The sequence below is a fragment of the Scyliorhinus torazame genome, chromosome 13, assembly GCF_047496885.1.
Source record: "Scyliorhinus torazame isolate Kashiwa2021f chromosome 13, sScyTor2.1, whole genome shotgun sequence".
NCBI lineage: Eukaryota > Metazoa > Chordata > Chondrichthyes > Carcharhiniformes > Scyliorhinidae > Scyliorhinus > Scyliorhinus torazame.
The window spans coordinates 112,974,031-112,990,378 of NC_092719.1; the positions used below are offsets into that span (position 1 = coordinate 112,974,031).

Below are 16,348 nucleotides of genomic sequence, written 5' to 3' on the forward strand. Positions count from 1 at the left end.
TACCAGTGTTGAGTTAAATTTAGTTGGGTTGTCTACTTTACACTTTGCAGTTTTACATCTCTTAATACCAGAACATATTCACTATCAATCAACATGCTCAAGGTCTTGATGAAGCACCAGGAACACTATCATCTGTCCTTCCTGCTCCCCCTTTCCCTTTGCTCTGCAGCTGTGGTCGTAGGGATCATTTTCCACTTTAAAAAAAAAATATTTTTATTCCAATTTTCAACATTTTACATTTTACAATAACAAAAACACACCCTTGAGCCAGGGCAGTGGGATGGAACTTTTCGGAGATGGGAGGAGAAAGGAATTAGGACACTAAAAGAGTTGTTTCTTGGGGGTCAGTTTGCGGGATTGAAAGAGCTGGGAGTATGGGCTGGAGCAGGGGGAAATATTTAGATACATGCAGGTTCGAGACTTTGCCAGAAAGGAGATACAGAGCTTCCCAGTGGAGCCGGCTTCCACATTGCTGGAGGAGGTGCTGATGACAGGGGGACTGGAGAAGGGGGTAGTATCGGCGGTTTACGGGGCTATTTTGGAGGAGGAGAAGGCGCCGTTAGAAGAGATCAAGGCAAAGTGGGAGGAAGAGTTGGGAGAGGGTATGGAGGAGGGGTTCCGATGTGAGGTGCTCCAGAGGGTGACGCCTCCACCTCGTGTGCAAGGTTGGGGCTGATGAAGCTGAAGGTGGTGTATACAGCGCACCGTACAAGGGCGAGGATGAGACGGCTCTTTGAGGGGGGAGAAGATGTGTGTGAACGTTGCGGGGGCGGGGCCCCGCAAACCGCATTCATATGTTTTGGGCCTGTCCAAAGCTGGAGGATTACTGGAAGGAGGTTTTTAGGGTAATCTCTAAAGTGGTGCACGTGAAACTGGACCCGGGCCCTCTGGAGGCCATATTCGGGGTGTCGAACCAGCCGGGGTTGGAAACGGGCACGGAGGCAGATGTTATAGCCTTTGCCTCGTTGATCGCCCAAAGGCGGACCCTGTTAGGGTGGCGATCAACCTCTCCATCCTGTGCCCTGGCGTGGCGGGGGGACCTGCTGGAATTCTTGACTCTTGAGAAGGTCAAATTTGAACTGAGGGGAAGGATGGAGGGGTTCTATAATTCATGGGCGTTATTCATTATGCACTTTCGAGAATTGGATTACATTGAACATTAGGGGAGGGTTGGGGGTGGGGTGGGGAGAGGGACTGTATGTGTTAATGGTGACTATGGGTGATTCCTGATTCCTTTTTGTTATTTGTTTATGTTAACATGCGGGATGATGTTTGGGGCTTTGTTGGGAGGATGGGATTGCTGTTATTGATATGAGGATTGACATTGCATTCATTACTGATTACTGTTTATTGTTAGTGGGTGTAAATTTGGGAGAAAATGTGAAAAAGGAGGAGAGTAAAAATATTTAAAAAAACAAAAACACACCCAAGATATTAAACCCCTTACACAAGAAACCCCCCTCCCCCCTTAATGGTCAACGGTAACCAGCTCTCCAAAATGCAAAATGAACAAACCCTAACTCTTGTGGAACCCATCAACTGCCCCCCAAATTTCAACTTCTCCAGCGCCAAGAACTTCAGTAGTCCACCCGCTACGCTGAGGCACAGGGTGGAGAGGCTGACCGCTACCCCAACAGGACCTGCCTGCGAACAATCAGCGACGTGAAGGCTAAAACATCGGCCCCCGCACTCATCTGCACTCCGGCAAGTCCGACACCCCAAATATGGCTTCCAGGGGATTGGGCTCCATATCTACATACAAAACCGCTGAGATGGTGCTGAAAACTGACCTCCAGAACCTTTCCAACATTGGGCAAGACCAGAACATATGTACATGATTAGCAGGGCCCCTCCCACACCGCTCACAGATGTCCTCTACCCCCTCAAACAGCCAGCTCATCCTTGACTTCGGCAGGTGCACCCTGTGCACCACCTTCAGTTGCATCAGCCCCAGCCTTGCACACAATGTTGAGGCATTCACCCTCCGCAGCACCTCGCATCACAATCCCTCCTCTAATGCCACCCCCAACTCCTCTTCCCATTTAGCCTTAAACCCCTCCATGGATACCTTATCCTCCAGAATCCTCCCATAAATCACCGAGTTTACCTCCCCTCTCCAGTCCCCACTGACAGCACCTCCTCCAACAACAAGGTGGGTGATATTGGAAAGGTCGGAAAAACCTTCTTCGTAAAGTCCCACACCTGCATATACCGAAAACTTTCTTCCTGCGCCAGTCCAAACTTCTCAGTCAACTGCTCAAGCTCGCAAACCGCCCTCCCTGAAACAGGGCCGGGATTCTCCGAGCCCGCGCTGGGTCAGAGAATCGACGGTGACATGGAAAATTCCCGCCACGCCTCGCCAACGCCTGGACGCGATTCTCCGGCGACCGGAAAATCAACACCAATCGTGCCCACACGGTCAACGTGTCAAGAATTCCCACCGGCGTGGTTCCAACCTGGTACCACCTGGCGGGAGCTCGGACCCACGACCGCGGTGGCCGTCCTGGCGAGGGGGTGGGGGATCAGACTCCGGAGGGGGACCTCCAGGGAGTCCAGGCCTGTGATCGAGGGCTACCGATCAGCGGGTGCCCGCGATCTGGTGGGGGGCCTACCTCCTTCCGCGTGGGGCTCCACCATGTTGCGCGGCGCCAGCATGGAAACGGCCACCACGCGCATGCGCTGGTGTGGAGACGCCCACCACGTGCATGTGCCGGAGCGGAGACGGCCGCCGCGCGCATGCGCGGACCCGTGTCGGCAGTGCAGGCTGCGTGCTGCTCCGGCATCATGCTGGCCCGCTGAATCACTGGGCCAGGAGGCCGTTAACGCCGGCGTGCACCACTCCGGTGTTTACCACGGCGTCAACAACAGATCCTTCATCTCCCTAATCCCACTCTTCTCCCAGCTCCAGAATCTTGTATCCATCCTCCCTGCCTCGAATCCATGATTCCGCCTGATTGGCATCAACCTCAACCCCGCTCCCAACCTGAAGTGCTGCTGAAATTGCCTCCAAATCCTCAGCGTGGCCACCGCCACTGGACTTCCCGAATACTTCCCTGGAGCCAACGGGAGCGAGGCCGTCGCTAAAACCCGCAATCCCGACCCCTACATGAACCCGCCTCCATCCTTAGCAACCTCCCTACTCCAACCTAGTATCTTCTCCGCATTCGCCGCCCATTAATAATATATAAAATTCGGGAGACTTAACACCCCTGACTGCCATCCCCTCTGCAGAACCACCTTCCTCACCCTGGCCATTTTCCCCACCCAGACGAACAAGGAAATCAGCCTATCCACTCCCTTGAAAAACGCCTTGGGCAATAAGACCGGCAGGCACTGAAATAAAAACAAAAACCACGCCAAAATGTTCACCTTCACCGCCTGCACCCAGCCTGCCACTGATAGAGGAAGATTATCCCACCTCAACAAATCTGCTTTCACCCTCCCCACCAAGCTTGAAAAATTCAATTTCCGAAGACCTGCCCAATCCTGAGCCACCTCCAGATATCCAAAATGAGAAGCTGCCACAAGGATTGGCTACCCCCCTGACCCTGATCCCTGTCCTTTGAACGTAAACCACATAATACTCACTTTTCCCCCCCAAGTTCAACTTATACTCAGAAAATGCTCCACACCTTTGAAGCAAACCTATTACATCTCCCACCGAAGAGCCCGGCTCCGAAATGTACAACAAATTGTCCACGTACAAGGATACCCTATGCTCCTTCACTATCCCCTTCCACACCTCTGAGCTCCTCAGCGAAATGGCCAAGGGCTCTACCGCTAACGCAAACAGAAGGGAGGATATGGAACATCCCTGCCTTGTTCCCTGATGCAACGACAAATACCCCGAGTTCATATCGCCCGTATGCAGGCACGCCATCGGATCCTTTTACAGCAACTTCACCCATGCCACAAACTTTGGTCCAATCCCAAACCTCTCCAACACCGCACTCAGATAACTCCGCTCGACCCCATCAAACGCCTTCTCCGTATCTAATGCTCCACCATCACGATCTACCTTTCCTCTGCCAGAGAATGCACCACATTCAACAGCCTCCTCACATTCGACGACAGCTGCCTGCCTTTAACGAACCCCATCTGATCCTCCCCAATAACTCTAGGTCGGCACACCTCCAACCTTAGCCAATTTGCCAATATCTTAGCATCTACATTCAGTAGAGATATGGGCCTGTACGACCCACACTCCATCAGTCCTTATTCTAATTTAGCAGCAACAAGATAGAGGCCTGTCTCATCGTTTTCGGCAAAGCCCCCCTGACCATCATGTCCCCGAACATTTCCCCCAACAACGGCACCAGCTAATCCTTAAATTTCTTGTTGAATTCCACCGGGAAACCATCCAGCTCCGTCATTTTCAATCTACCCAATTGCCGCCTTTACCTCCTCCACCCCCACCAGTTCCTCCAGCCCTGCCTTCTCCGTTTCCCCACCTTCGGGCACTCCAACCTCCCAAAAAACTCCTTAATCTGCTGTTCATTCTTTGGCGGTTTTGACTTGTACAAGTCTCTATAAAACTCCGAAAACACCTTATTAACCCACTACGGAGTCACCATCAGCTCGCCCGCTTTATCCCTAACCCGAACTATCTCACTTGCCGCAGCTTGTCTGCGGAGCTAACCTGCCAACATACAACTGGCCTTCTCCCCATACTCATAGACAGTCCCTTCACCTTTCTCCGCTGACACACCGTTTCCCCGTGGACAACAGATCAAACCTCGCCTGCAACTCCTTCCTCTTCATCAAAGGTCCCGAGTCCGGGTCCCCCACATGCCTTCCATCTACTTCCAGGATCTCTTCTATCAATTGTTGGCATTCCTCCTTATCAATCTTAGCCTTAAACAACATAACCTCCCCCATCCTCACTGCCTTCGGAGCCTCCCAAACAACCAACGCAAGACCTCCCCAGTACAGTTAAACCCCACATACGCCTTGATCGACTTCCCCATTCTAACACAGAAACTCTGGTCCGCCAACAACCCCACATCCAACCTCGTTGGCTTCTGAGCCAACCCCTTCTCCAGGACCACGTCCATCCAATGTGGAGAGTGGTCCGAAATCACAATTGCCGAATACTCTGCCCTCTTAACTCCAGCTAACAGCGCCTTTCCCATCACAAAGAAAATCAATCCTCGAGAACACCTTATTCACCGGCAAAAAAACCAAATATTTCCAATCCCTCAGGTGCAAATATCTCTACGGTCAGCCACCCCATCTCCCTCATATACCCCGCCAATGCCTTTGACCACCCCCCTCCCCCAACGGGGTCAGCGAGCATGGCTGGGACATGTCCACCCTCGGTTCCAGCACTGTATTCCAATCCTCCCCCTCTAAAATCAACTTCTGGGTATCCAGATTTGGAATGGCAGCCGGCATTTTCTTCATAAACCCCGCATCATCCCAGAGCCCTGTCCTCCTCCCAGAATCACATTTAGCAACCTGAACCCCCCCTCCCCCATGTCCAAAACCCTCCAAAAACTCCACCCCACACTCCCACTAAAAGTGCCCTTCAACCCCCACAATCAAGAGTGGGGAGAATACATCAACAGAAAAAAACAAAAAAAAAATCAGTGAGAGAATTAAAGGATCAAGATCCCAGCCCACACCGTCCAAGTCCAAATCACAAACTCATCTCAGTCCCAGACCTTACACCTTCATGAACGCCTTCGCCTCCTCTGCCGTCTCAAAATAGAAGTCCTTTGAATTGTCAGTCACTGTCAGCTTCTCCGGGTAGACCACTCTAAACCTCACACTACTGCTGTACAATGCCACCTTCACCCAGTCAAAGGCCGCCTGCTTCTCGCCAACTCCACCGTAAGATCATGGTATATACGTATACCAACCCCTTCCCACTTCACCTCTCACTTATGCTTCACCAAATTCAAAATCTTCTCCTTCACCTGGTAGCTGTGGAAGCAGAGTACGACCACCCTCGGTGGCTCATTCGTTTTAGGCTTCGTACGGAGCAACCGGTGGGCCCTGTCCAACACATAGAGGGAGGGTTCTCCCCCATCAACTTGGCGAACTTGTCTGCAAAGTACTCGGTCGGCCCCTGACACTCGGACCATCTCGGGCAAGCCCATCATCCTCAAATTCTGTCTCCTCGATCTGTTCTCCAGGTCCTTCAATTTGGTTCTTAGTCCTTTATTGACTTCCATCATCCTCCACAGCCCCTCACCCATCTAGGTGAATGGGAGGCTATCCTGCGACAATGCCTCCTTCATCTTCTCTTCTTGCTTCTGCATCTCCAATGACACCTTCATTAAAGCAGCCTTTATAGTGGCAAACATCTCCACACTTTGAGCAAGTTCACCATCTTTCTCCGATGCTCGTCTAAATGCTTGGCAAACAGCCTTTCAAACTCCCCTTATACCACCTCAGTCAGTGTTTAAACCGTAATGAGAGCGGTCCCAGCCGATGAACCAGCACCTGCCATCTTTTCTCCTGTTGGACTCACAGCAACACTCACCGGCGGACTTTCACTCGCCCCCTCCTTTCCCTGACCCTTCTTCTGGAACTTTGACAATCCACCAATTCCTTAGAAATTTCCACACCAACTCACCCAAAAAGTACCCCTAAGAATGGGCATAAAGGTCCAAAAGTCAAAGACTTTAGCAGGAACCACTCGACGTGTGACTTCCACATGCATGTCGCCACTGGAAGTTCATTTTCAAATGCAGCAGTCATTTGCACACAGCAAGGTCCCAAAAACAGCAATGTGAAGATGACCAAATAATCTATTTGGGCAGAACACGGGGATAACATCCCTGCTCTTCTTTGAAATAGTGCCATGGAATCTTTTAAGTCCACCTAAGAGAGCAAATGGGATCTTGGTTCAATATCTCACTTGAAAGATGACACCTGCAAAGTGCTCAAGTCTATGACTTCAAATCACAATTTCTGGAGCTGTACTTGGCTGATGCCCTCTCCAAAGCCTTCTTATCCACGCAGATCAGGCAGATCATGAGAAAGACATAGACATTGGGCGAAATTATCCGGGATCGGCGCGATATCCGCCGACTGGCGCCCAAAACGGCGCAAATCAGTTGGGCATCGCGCCGCCCCAAAGGTGCGGAATGCTCCGCATCTTTGGGGGCCGAGCCCCAACCTTAAGGGGCTAGGCCGGCGCCGGATGAATTTCCGCCCCGCCAGCTGGCGGAAAAGGCCTTTGGTGCCCCGCCAGCTGGCGCGGAAATGACATCTCCGAGCGGCGCATGCGCGGGAGCGTTAGCGGCCGCTGACGGCATTCCCGCGCATGCGCAGTGGGGGGAGTCTCTTCCGCCTCCGCCATGGTGGAGACCGTGGCGGAGGCGGAAGGGAAAGAGTGCCCCCACGGCACAGGCCCGCCCGCGGATCGGTGGGCTCCGATCGCGGGCCAGGCCACCGTGGAGGCACCTCCCGGGGTCAGATCGCCCCGCACCCCCCCCCAGGACCCCGGAGCCCGCCCGCGCCGCCTTGTCCCGCTGGTAAGGTAGGTGGTTTAATCTACGCCGGTGGGACAGGCATTTTAGCGGCGGGACTTCGGCCCATCCGGGCTGGAGAATCGCGGGGGGTGGGGCCCGACAACCGGCGCGGCGCGATTCCCGCCCCCGCCGAATATCCGGTGCCGGAGAATTCGGCAACCGGCGGGGGCGGGATTCACGCCAGCCCCCGGCGATTCTCCGACCCATCTCGTCCATTGTGACAGTAGAGGTGCCGATCTCTTGTCAAATTCAGTAACTCAATAGATGCTTTACAGGCAGACATCACATATAGACAATTGCATGATGTCATCATGAGGGGCTGGCCTGAGTCCTCAAGGGAGCTTAGAATAGAATAGAATTGGGCCGGCACAGTGGTTGGCACTGCTGCCTCACGGCACCGAGAACCTGGGTCACTGTCCGTGTGAAGTTTGCACATTCTCCCTGTGTCTGCGTGGGTCTCACCCCCACAACCCAAAGATATGCAGGTTAGGTGAATTTGGAAACAAAAAGGCACGGGAGCAAAGTGGTTAGCACTGTTGCTTCACAGCACCAGGGACCCGGGTTCTATTCCCGGCTTGGGTCACTGTCTGTGCGGAGTCTGCATGTTCTCCCCGTGTCTGCGAGGGTTTCCTCCGGGTGCTCCGGTTTCCTCCCACAAGTCCTGAAAGATGTGCTTGTTTGATTTGGACATTCTGAATTCTCCCTCAGTGTACCCTATCAAGTGCCATAGTGTGGCGACTAGAGAATCTTCACAGTAACTTTGTTGCAGTGTTAATATAAGCCTACTTGTGACACTAGTAAAGATTAAAGATTATTATTACTAAATTTTGGGAAAAAAAGAATAGAATAGAATCCCTACAGTGCAGAAGGAGGTCAATTGGCCCATCGAGTCTGCACCACCTTCAAAAGAGCACCGTACCTCGGCCCATTTCCCCACCCTATACCTGCAACCCCACATAACCTGCACATCTTTTGGACTGTGGGAGGAAACTGGAGCACCCAGGGGAAGCCCACGCACACAAGGGGAGAATGTGCAAACTCCACACAGTCACCCGAGCTCAGAATCAAACCCGGGTCCCTGGCACTGTGAAGCGTAGTGCTAACCCACCGTGACGCCCACCAAAGGGGGGGGGGTCATTAACTTTTATTGTCACCTGTCTCTATATGTAAGAGAACATATTCAGTCTATCAGCCACCTCTATGCAATCAGCAAACACATTTCTTTGCACAGGTGCATGCCCAAGAGTTCAAAGAGTAGAACTTTCCTTTGATACATTTTGTAGAAAAAGTCTAAATTTCCAACATCAAATTGAGCTGACCTGCCCCATTTTGAGTCATCCCATGAACAACAAGCAGATACAGTTGCTTTTTGCCTCCCCAACTTTGCCACCATCCCGATATTGGTGAGAAAGGAGAAAGGAATTTGCAGAAAGATAGGTACTTTTCACAAATTCAGGACATCACAAAAGTGCATTACAGCCAGTGAAGTACTTTTGAAATGTATTTACTATGGTACGCAGGAAATGTGGCAGCCAATTTGCACACATCAATGACCCACAAACAGCAATGTGTTTAGGAACAGATAATCTGTTTTATTTGAGGTATAAATATTAGCCAGGACACCTGGGACAATCATTATTTCTTTGGAAGAATGCCATGGGATCTTTTATGTATCTATTTCATGTTTTGTTTGAAAAATGGTACCTCTGACAATGTAGCATGGCCCCAGTATTGGGCTGGAGAGTCGGATCTTCGTTTTTAAGTACCTGGAGTGTTCTTGAATGCCATTCCCAAATCAGGCGATGAACTCTGTCAGCAATATGTAATGGGCCTGATTGTATAATTGAGTTAGTGTCGTTCCAGTGAATGCTATGCCAACTAATCCAGACAAACAGGTTGATAATCAGCCTTCTAATCAATCCAACAATTCAGCCCCATTTCACAAAGGGAAATGTATTTGTGAAGATGCGAAGCAAACTGCTCTAGGGTCCTATTACTTGGGGGCTGGGAGGGCACAAATGTAATCATGTTGTGTGAGCTATCTGGTGCTGCTGTGTTTGTAACCACCAGGTGGCAGAATGGTTCTGTACCTAATCACTTCCTGTATTAGGACTGTGTTCATGGATTCCTCATACATAACTGGAAATTTCTCCATCACCTCCTTGATGTCGATAATATCAGGAACTTTATGCAGGATATTTCCACATATCTCCTCTACCATCTAAAAAACATAATAAAAATCAGTTTAAAATTAAAATCAAACCTCATGGGTGATTTCAGTGCTGTACAATTACTTTCTGAGAACCCAGTTCCATAAGCACCATATAAGCACCATTTGAGCGGTTGTAGCTGGGACCCCTTGTGGGCTGATGGCAACCCAGCAGGATTTGTAATAGGTTTCGAGGAATTAAAGATTAATCTCCAGGAATTAAAACAGAAAATGTTGGAAATTGCACAGCAGGTCAGACCATCTTCTGTGGAGAGAAAAACAGGGTTAACATTTCAGGTCGATTATCTTTCTGTTGAAACATAAACTCTGTTTCTTTCACCACAAATGCTATCAGACTTGCTGTGTATTTCAAACATTTTCTGTTTTTATTTGTTTTTGTATTAATCCCTATGGTATTGCTGTGAGTGAACTATCATAGAATCCCTACAGTGCAGAAGGAGGCCATTTGGCCCATCGAGTCTGCATCGACCCTCTGAAAGAGCATTCCACCTAAGCCCACTTCTCCGCCCTATCCCAATAACCCCATAACCTAACCTATACATCTTTGGACATTAAGGGGCAATTTAGCATGGCCAATCCATCTAACCTGCACATCCTTGGACTTTGGGAGGACTCCGGAGCACCTGGAGGAAACCCATGCAGACATGAGGAGAACGTGCAAATTCCACACAGTCACCTAAGGTCAGAATTGCACCTGGGTCCTTGGCGCTGTGAGGCAGCAGTGCTAATCACCATGCCGCCATGATAAGGGAGAAGTATATATGCTTATATCCCTGTGATTTACAACAAGAATGGAGATAGAGAAAAATGATGTTTAACTGAGTCAAAATAACCAAACTGGGTAACAAAGGGAGTTTTTCTGCCCTGAATTCAGTGGCCGGAAATGGTAGTGGGGATTGAGAATCGAGAGGGTGGTCCCAAAACGGTTTTCATCCCAATGACGTATGCCTGCTAAATTGCCACCGCCCCCCGTCAGTGATATAATGGGGTTCCCAACATGCAATGACAGGAATCCGATTTTAATACATTTACATATAATGAACGGGCTTCCCCTCCCCATATGAAAGTTCCTCACCAGGGTTTGAAAACGAGGACCTGGTAAGTAGAACCTGCTGGGGGGTAAGTCCAGCCCCCAGAAGGGAGAGGGTCCTGCTGGGCAGTACCTTGGCAGTTCATGGGCACTGCCCCACACTGGAAGCACTGGTTGTAATTATCTTTGTGCCCCTGGTGGGTTCTGTAGCCACTTAAAATGGCCAGCTCCCGATTTAAAATGGCGAACGGCAAAGGCTGATGGGAAAGTCAGCCAACAGGACAAAAACGAGCAGCTGCAGGTTGACTGTGTATTTACCTCTGGAAAGGCCAGACAAGATCGATACCAGCAACCATCAGCATAACAAAACACCAGCCATCTGCATACTAATGAGCAATCCCCGGGAACAATGAGCAGCATTTAGACACATAAAGCCAAACCAGACTCTTCGGCGCCAGCAGAAGCCTACACAAAAGGAGGTGAACGACCACCTCAGGACCGCCCATCGATCAGGGAACCACTCCAGCATTGGAGAAAATCGAACCAAGTGATTGGGACAAAGTCCCAGGGACAGGGTCCGCCCCGAAAGGGGGCGGATGAACCCACAGGAATTTGCGGTCGCAGCGACCAGCAGCAGTAGGGTGGGACAATGTCCCATTTGGGAGGAATAAATCAGGAAATATCTCAAAGGGAAAGGATGGCCCCTTTGGAATGAATTCTGTGACAACGAGGAATCAGGTCCCGGGAGTATAGGACATACTTGGTGGGAGAACCTGAGCGAGATCCACAAAAAGAGCTTAGGGAAAGCTCGCAAGCCGATGGCAATCGTGTCCTGCTTGGCACAATTGCGAGGCACAGAGGAGGTCGTCAGGACGCTCCAGAAAGAAGTTGAGGGCATACATCGAATGAGTAAGGTCGATGTAAGCGAGGTAGAAAAGGAGAATTTAGAATTGAGAAGGAAATTGGCAGCAAAAGATGTAGAGGTGGAGGATGCCAAAAGGGCACACCAGTCTTGTCTGGCGCACTTAAGCAGCCTCCAGTCTCAACACGCAACGTGCAGTCCTGGTACGTGAGGAAACGGAAAAACAGGTAGAAGCATTACAGAGACAGTGAATAAATTCCTCCACCCTCTTTCAAAAAGACACGTGGCCCACTACAGCCACTATCACCCTCAGCGGCTTTACAGGCCACTCACAGCAGGGACACATCACAGCCCCTGTCCCAATTCAAATCGGTAACATCACCACCAAGCACCCCGTGGCTTTAGTTGACCTGCCCCACACAGCAGAACACATTCTGGGAATCGATTTCATGAATTCCCACAATCTTTCATTTGATCCAGTCAACCAGTGTGTCTGGAAGATGGCAAAATCCGCAAGAGCCCCCGCAACGCTCAACATAGGAGAGTACGCGAACAAAATTAGCGCAGTAGGCGAATTTTGGTTCAACCCGACCACGCTTAGTACGGACAAGCAGGTTAGGGCAGTTCTGCAAAAGAACAGGGCAGCATTCGCGACCCACAAGCACGACTGTGGACGGATGACTGGCTCCGTACAAATAACAGGACCTGACCCTAGTCCCCCAAAACAGTATGAATTTCCCCAAGAGGCTGAGGCAGAAATCTCCAAGGTAATAGAAAGCTTATTAGAGCAGGGCGTACTTAGATCAGTAGCCTCCACTAATAATGCCACGATTTGGCCAGTGAGAAAGCCCGATGGATCATGGCGACTGACCATCGATTACCGGGAACTCAACAAAATCACCCCCGCAGCAGCCCCCACAGTAGCCACAAGTCCCGAGACCATGCTCAAGCAGGGACTCAATTCCCGATTATTTACGGTTTTGGACGTCAGTAATGGATTCTGGTCCATTCCATTGGCAAAGTTGTGCCAGTACAAATTTGCCTTCACCTTTAAAGCACAGCAGTACAAGTGGACATGCCTGCCACAAGGCTTCCACAACTCCCCCTCCATTTTCCACCGACAGCTGGCAAATGGTTTAGCCAAATTCTCTCGCCCCGAATGTCTGGTTCAGTACGTAGACGACCTACTACTGCAGACAGACACCAAGGAAGAGCACATTGAGCTTCTGTCCGAACTCCTGGAACTCTTACACTCAATCGGTTGTAAAGTCAACCCCAAAAAGGCCCAGATTTTGGAAGATAAAGTGATATATTTGGGAACAATTATCACACACAGTAAACGCGAGATCGAGCATAAAAGGATTGACTCGATTGTTAAATTGCCCCTTCCCCAGAACGTTTCAGCCCTCCGGTCATTTTTAGGACTGGTTGGCTACTGCCGAAACCACATTGACGGTTTCGCCAGCAAGGCAGCACCCCTCTCAGACCTCCTAAAGAAGGGAGCCCCCTGGGAATGGCTTCCGCAGCATACGGATGCTGTGGACTCTTTAAAACAGGCACTCATAGCAGCCCCTGCACTACAAGTTCCAGACCCGCTTTCCCCTTATGCCATAGAGGTAGCGACCACAGACCACACCCTTTCGGCCGTGCTCCTCCAGGAACGGCACGACCAGTTAAGGCCCGTAGCTTACGCCTCCAGAATTTTAGATGCTGTGGAGCAGGGATTTTCAGCCTGTGAGAGGCACCTGCTCGCAGTATTTTGGGCAGTGCAGTATTTTTCATATATTACTGGACTGAACCCCTTTACAATTCTCACCGAACACCCCCCCCCACCCAACTTTTACTGGACTGACGACTCAAGGACGGTACAGTAAGCCAGATTAGAGCAGCTAGATGGACCCTTCTCTTGCAGGGACGGGACATCACTGTGAAAAGGACAAAAACGCACACCTATTTAGCTGACAACTTACAGTACCCCGGAACCCCCCACGAATGCGAAATTATCTCTCCACACCACAACACAGGCCCCTTTATTGCAAACCCCCCCCCCCAGAAAGATAGGTAGTTCAACCCAGAGCCCCCAGCACACGGACACGTGTGAGCCCATAAAGATCTATGTGGATGGATCTTCCACAGTCTTGGACGGGAAGCGCATAACAGGTTGCGGTATATATGTCGAGGACGCGCAGGGACGCGCCCTTGAGGAAATATTGTGAAAACTTCCAGGCCACTTAGGCGCGCAGACAGCAGAGCTCGCCGCCATCGCATATATAGTGGAACACCCAGATTCCTTCCCCAGCCCAGCAGACATATACTCGGACAGCCTCTATGTCTGCAACAGCCTCACGGAATTTCTGCCCCTGTGGAAAGCAAGAGGATTTGTTTCCGCAGACGGAAAACCCCCTCCCCTCAGCCCCATTGCTCCGTCACATTTTAGAGCGAGCCCAGAACAGGACTTTTGGGATAATCAAAGTCCGCAGTCACCATCGTTCCTCCCCCCCCTGGAAATGTGAAAGCCGACGCACTGGCTAAAGCAGGTTCCAGGCATGGATATTTTTGGACACCCCCCGAAAGCGCACCAGTGAGCGCAGTTCAGGTCTCACAGACAAAGATCGAGGATCTAGTGGAGGCCCAGAAGCAGGACCTTAAAATCCACCCTCAGAAAAATGGTCCAGCAGAACAACACCACTTGGGACTCAGTCCTCCCTTTTGCGCTGATGTTTATACGTAACACAATTTCTACTTCCACAGGTTACACCCCACACACCCTCATGACCGGACACCCCATGAAAGGCACAGAATTTTTATTAGGTTTGGACTTGACCAGCCCCGAAGTGACGGCCCTCACACACGAGAAAGCAGTGGAGCAATTAGTTGAAAGTGTTAAAACGGCTCAGCTAGCAGCCGCAGTAAAATTGGGCACAAGGAAGAAACAGAGCAAGGCTTGTTTCGACAAGACAGTGCATGCGACTGAGTACAGTATAGGACAGCAAGTTATGCTCTCTGAATATAACCCCAGCACATTCCTGTCACCAAAATACTCGGGTCCGTACTCCATTGCGGACAAAGTAAGCCCTTCCGTGTATAAAATAAAGTACCCCAACGGTAATGTTCCATATAAACCAGCTGAAGGCATATGGAACACAGTCGAACCACGCACACCACGTCATGCTCGACACAGCACACCACGCCCCGCCCACAGCTAACGTAACCCTACCATCCCCCAACACGTCCAGCCCAGCCACGGACTCGACCTCGACTCCACCGCCTAAATATACACTCCACCCCGGAACGCCCACAGACTGCAGCAGCAGAGACAGCGACTGTGACTCGGACGATAGCCACAGCACGCCTCCCTACTATCCCCATGCAACAGGTCCCACACCCAGCGATTCCGACTACGATCCTAGTGATCCCTTCATGATCACTTTCCTAAATAAACCCCACCACCGACCACCGAACCACACTGACGATCCCGATTTTGTCCCCACACAACTAGACACCAATTATTGGCACCGAGACAACTCGTTCAGACTCGTCCGCAACGACGAGAGTGACCCCACCTCACACCATGCAGCCCTTTAAGCCCTGAAACACTCAAAAGTTTGGCACCCGGGAGAAGATGACGACCTTGGGTCTGACTCCCAAACCGAGAACCCCTTTGCGACCCTGTTCGCAACCGAGAACTGAGGTGTCCAGATGATGTCTTGAAAGGAACCGCTTGGGAGAAGTGGTGTCCTTTCTGATGGAACCTGCAGAATGTTTTATGTTGTTTGTAAGTTTGTTAAATGTTGTATGTCCGACAGGAGAATTTTTTCTCACTGCCACATGCCCATTCGGCCGAAACCTCGGAGGACTTGCCTACAGAGACTCACCATTGCCAGACACTAGTTCAGCAGAAACCTCTGAGAGCTTGTCTGCAGAGACTGGTTAAGGAACCAGACGCCTGTTCGAAGGTAGAACCACTACGGCAGCCCCACCACGATGACTACATTTTTTGCCCGTTCTTGTTGGTTGCTCAGGCAGTGGAGAAACGGCTTGGGACCCGCCCTGCCTGGGAACCCCCCCTCTGACTCGGGTAGGAGAGAGACGGCATTGGTAGCCGTCCTACCTGGGGACTCCATCCAACTCTTATCCGTCGCGGCCCATACGCACCTCATTTTGGCACTTTCAGTTCAAAAAGTTTTGTTTTGTTTCAGGTAACCCTTAGGTTGCCAACCACATGCTATTTACATCCTGAAACATTTGGATGGTAAATTGCACAGTCTGCGAGACGGCTCGCACTGGTTCATTATTTGTAAGTGTGTCTTGTCCTAAAATTCGGTTTTTGAAAAAAAAAAATGAGGGAGTCACACATAGTGACCAATTATAAAGGGAGTAATTGGCACTAAAGGACAGACGGACTATCGTACGAGATATTAAACAAAGATAGTTACAGACACTATGCTTGTTTCCACAGAACTCCAGAAACTCCAGGACCGGAGAAGAGAAGAGAAGAAAATGAAAGAGAAGAGCCATGAGGACTTCCTTCACATGGATCATCATCATACTAATGGACATTTGGTTGCGAGTGAACGCGAACCCCATGACTTCAATCCCCCCAGCCGTTAATGTTTCACTTCCCCACAGTACCCAGAGCCCAGTCACCAGCGACACCACACCATTTTGGTGTGCCAGGTTTATAACCTGGTACTCTCTGTCATATGTAATAGAAACATTACTGGTATTAGCGATACTCTGCTGCA

The 16,348-nt window shown here is 50.5% G+C and overlaps 1 protein-coding gene across 1 annotated transcript in view; it reads right to left on the minus strand.

Moving 5' to 3' along the window:
• The window catches only part of dnah1 (dynein, axonemal, heavy chain 1), a 1,119,271-nt gene that overhangs the window by 48,308 nt on the left and 1,054,615 nt on the right, over positions 1-16,348 (minus strand). The window contains exon 74 of the mRNA XM_072472076.1: positions 9,572-9,702. Within this exon, the coding sequence (XP_072328177.1) occupies positions 9,572-9,702 (131 nt within the window). The remainder of the gene's footprint in view (positions 1-9,571; positions 9,703-16,348) is intronic.